The 3,714-nt window shown below is 53.8% G+C and overlaps 1 protein-coding gene across 16 annotated transcripts in view; it reads right to left on the bottom strand.

The window, feature by feature from the left end:
- The window catches only part of LOC117218939 (uncharacterized), a 66,206-nt gene that overhangs the window by 3,967 nt on the left and 58,525 nt on the right, over window positions 1-3,714 (bottom strand). For 13 of the 16 annotated variants that reach the window (XM_076520333.1, XM_076520336.1, XM_076520328.1 and 10 more), the window contains 4 exons: window positions 1,686-3,632; window positions 1,447-1,588; window positions 815-937; window positions 332-721 (listed from right to left, as the gene is read on the bottom strand). In XM_076520333.1, the coding sequence (XP_076376448.1) occupies window positions 332-721; window positions 815-937; window positions 1,447-1,588; window positions 1,686-3,632 (2,602 nt within the window). Of the gene's footprint in view, window positions 1-287; window positions 722-814; window positions 938-1,446; window positions 1,589-1,685; window positions 3,633-3,714 lie in introns of all 16 variants that reach the window. The other 3 variants (XM_076520327.1, XM_076520334.1, XM_076520329.1) reach the window with 3 other exon arrangements.

The following is a 3,714-nucleotide window of genomic DNA, read 5'->3' as shown; positions in this document are numbered from 1 at the left end:
CTGCCGTGCATACACAGTAAATTCGTTAGTGTCTACCCTATAGTTGCTTCCCTACTTCTACAGACTTTACATACAAATTCAAAAAAGCTGACATCTACACCTTTAAGAATTCTACGGTGGACTGGTAGCGTGGTGGACGCGCGCGCGCACACACACGCACACACACGCGTTCTTTCTTTGTTTGCTCAACGATGCTAGGGAAATTGTTTTTAGCGATTTTCGAACGATTTCGAACGGAGAATGAATTTTTGTTCGTAAAAAAATATTAATGGAGAACGCAATGGTACCGGCTCGTTTTACGACATCCTCCTTTATCTATGATTGTACCGACCAGCATGAGAAATGGCCACCATCTCTATGGGCAGGGAACCTCTTCGCTTGACGAGCGGTTCAGGAATCGGATCCCTTTTTCCTAGTTCCCTCTTCCATATAAGCCATGTGCCATTATCGTTCCCATCTGTGGATCCTCCAGAGAACATTTCTGGTCCTCCAGAACTTCTCCTCCTCAAAATCTTTTTCCGATTACGAGGCTTACCATTTATGCTACTCCTATTGAACATATCACGGCGTAATTCAGATATGTCTGCTGGCACTGAACCTCGCCGCGGGGACGGCATGCTAGGTCCGGTGCTATCGATTATTCTTGCTAATCCGTTATTGTTGCTTGTCCCGGTATTGTTATTATTGTTATTATTGTTCATTGGGAGATTCTCTCGTTCATCTGAAAAACATTTCACCGGTGAGCATATCGAGACGAGACGAGGCGAGGCGAGATATCTCTACGAGCGTAGGACTTGAAAATCTGTGCACGTACTGGTTAACGATAAAATATTGCCGAGAAGATTTCCAAGAGCAGTTTCTTGCGGAAGACTCGCTCTCCTGGGTGTTGTAACGTTTCCCTCTCTAACGCCTAAGGCTAATCGATTACAGCCTCCACCTACAGGTACCACGAATCAGCGAATTAGCACGGCGCGTTATTCGTCGATCGCGCGCGGCTTTCTTCGAAATCTCGTTAGAATGAAAAGGATCGTTAATATTTCTTCGTTGGTTAAAACTAGTTTGAAAAGATTCACAACTACTTCCACATGGTATCGTTAGCAGATGGAACGCAGACGTTGGAAACGAAACGACTCGCATGCTAGACACCGCATCGGTTGGACTACGATCGAGCGAATAATGCTTTTACACGTATCGTGCAACTTACGCGTCTAATATATGTTAGTTATTTCCATCGTTCGCCCCCCTGACTTTCACTGGTATCTAGATCGTACGTAGACCGGTATTTATTTTGTAAAATAAGTCGCTTTCTCCTGAGGAAGATTCACAGCCTACATTAAATTATATCGATCGCTTTATACGATTACGCGTTTCCTACGCGAACGTTTGTACTCGACAGACGTATTCCTAGGATAATAGGCGATAACGGATGGGCCGTTGTTATTCTACCTTGGTGCCTTGTAATGTCGGCTGGTACAGATCCACGCCTGGAAGTATGATCAACCCTGGTAGATGCTATAGGCGGTACGGCGATGTCGTCCAATCTCGATAAAAGACCGACCGGCGCGGATCCTCGTCTTCTAGCCCACGGCTGGATGAAACATAGGAAAAACATCGGAGATTAAATCGTTCGATTCTACGGACGAACGTTCGCGAACGATGCGGATAGAGCCAGATAAAACGAGTACCTGGCTTCCCTTCCTAGACAGCGTTATCCCTTTCGTATCATCGATCGCGCGCGGGTCAACGTTCTCCTTCATTTGCACGTCGAGGCTGAGTTTGGCGACCTTCGAGCTCTTCTCCTTGACGGCCTCCGGGTCCCGTTTGCCGCCGATCGAAACGATTTCGTTGTCGCCGGTGTATTTCCGCGGTTCGCTGCCACCGCTGTCGCTCGACGACGACACGCTTTGGATCAGGGGCGGCGAGTCCGGCGGGCTACCGATGAAGAACACTTTATACGTGCCGAGTTCCGAAGACACCGGTATCGCGGTGAACCGTCTGCCACCGGCGTCGGTCACGATCGTCTTAGTTTCTGGGACGGGCGTCGAGTATCTTCGCAATTCGGACTCGACGCATCTCGGTTTCGCGATATGCATCGAACCGCTGCCGCACTGGTCGGATTTATTGAACGCCGTTATAGTCCGCGGATCCTGGCACGATACTTTCTCACTCTCGTGTCTCGTCTTGGACGCGGGTGGCGCGCCGTCCGACCTCGCGTCGGAGTCGACGTTGCGGGTGTTCTTGTCGTTCCGAGAGCCGGTCAGCGACGCGTAGAACACTTGAGCGGAGTCCGATCCTTGAGCAGAGGCGGGTCGTTTGTGGTGACGATTCTTGAAGTTCGCGTCGTCGATACGGATAGCTTGCACCGACAACGAGTGACGTCGCGGGTGATCGGCGGCCGGGAGGATGTCCGGCTTCGGTCTGAACGCGTCGGGGATCGCGGAGCCGCGCCTTTTGCCAGCCGGGTCCGCCGCCATCGGCGCTTCTCGGGACGACGCTTTCTCGACGACGGTGGACTTGGCTCGCGACGCGTCCGCTTCTTGCGTCGGCGGTGTGCCGCAATGGCCGTTCGAACAGGACTTGTCCTTGATCGATCCGGAGGAGGACGCGGAGCTGTTCGCCTCGATCAGAGTCTGCGAGTAACACTGCGACATTTCCGCGGTGGTGGACAGGTATCTCATGCGAACGTAGGGCTGCAGGGGCGGGAAGGTCTGTTGCCTGGTCAGCTGCTTCGATTGCGTGCCCGGCTTTTGATTCTCCGGCTGCAGGACCGAGCTCAGCCTCGACGCCTCGGCGCTGCTGGTGATGCTGGCTATGCTCGGCTCCGGCAGCAGACTCTCCGCGCTGACCGGCCTCTCGGTCGCGTTCGCGTTCGCGTTCGCGTTCGGCGAGAGCTCTTGCACGCTGCTCCTCGACGAGAGCAAAGACAGCGAGCCCGGATCCAACAGGCTCTGGTCCTCGAGCCGCAGCAGCAAGCTCTTCGTTTTGTTGTGCTCGATCGGCAGGCTCTCGCGTCTCGCCGTGCTGCGCGGCACCAGAGACAACGGTTTCGCGATGCTCAACGGGACGGAATGACGCCTGCCGATCCGCTCGAGGCCGACCCGGGCCGGCAAGCTCTGGATCCGGGAGGACTGAACGTACGCCGCCGGTATCAGCGGATCGATGCTTCCGATCTCCTCGTCCGCGGCCGGCTCCTCCGTCGAGCTGATCTCGTCCTCTATCTCTTCCAGCTCGGATATCTCCGTCTCGGTTTCCTCGGCCGCCTCCTGCAGGTTCAGCAACTCCCATTTCTTCTGATTGCCTCGCAGATGCTCCATCAGCGACACGCTCAGACCGTCCCCGAGGAAACGGTGCCACTCCTCGTAAAGGGGTGTCACCACGAATTTGAAGAATCCAGCCTGTATCTTCGGTATGCTGGTGGTATGTCGATCGCATAACGGCGTCACCGGCAGGTTCAGCCGACGTTCGTAATCGCCTTGCCGAAAGAATTCCTCGCATACTTTGTACGACCACTTCCTCGAGATGTCCCAAGGTCTGCACGGGTTCGATATATCGGCGCATTTTAAGGCTATCTGCAGAATGAAATGCCGATCGTCCGCGCGCTCCATTTCCAACAGATTCTCGTCCAAATAGTACTGGAACAAACCGAGCGACGCGCGTATGTAGCAATCGTAAGATTGCCCGTTCTCGATCTACCGAGCCCCCCCGGCGCTGGCC

Source organism: Megalopta genalis, chromosome 3 (genome assembly GCF_051020955.1).
Source record: "Megalopta genalis isolate 19385.01 chromosome 3, iyMegGena1_principal, whole genome shotgun sequence".
Taxonomy (NCBI): Eukaryota; Metazoa; Arthropoda; class Insecta; order Hymenoptera; family Halictidae; genus Megalopta; species Megalopta genalis.
This window is presented reverse-complemented; position numbering and strand designations above follow the sequence as displayed.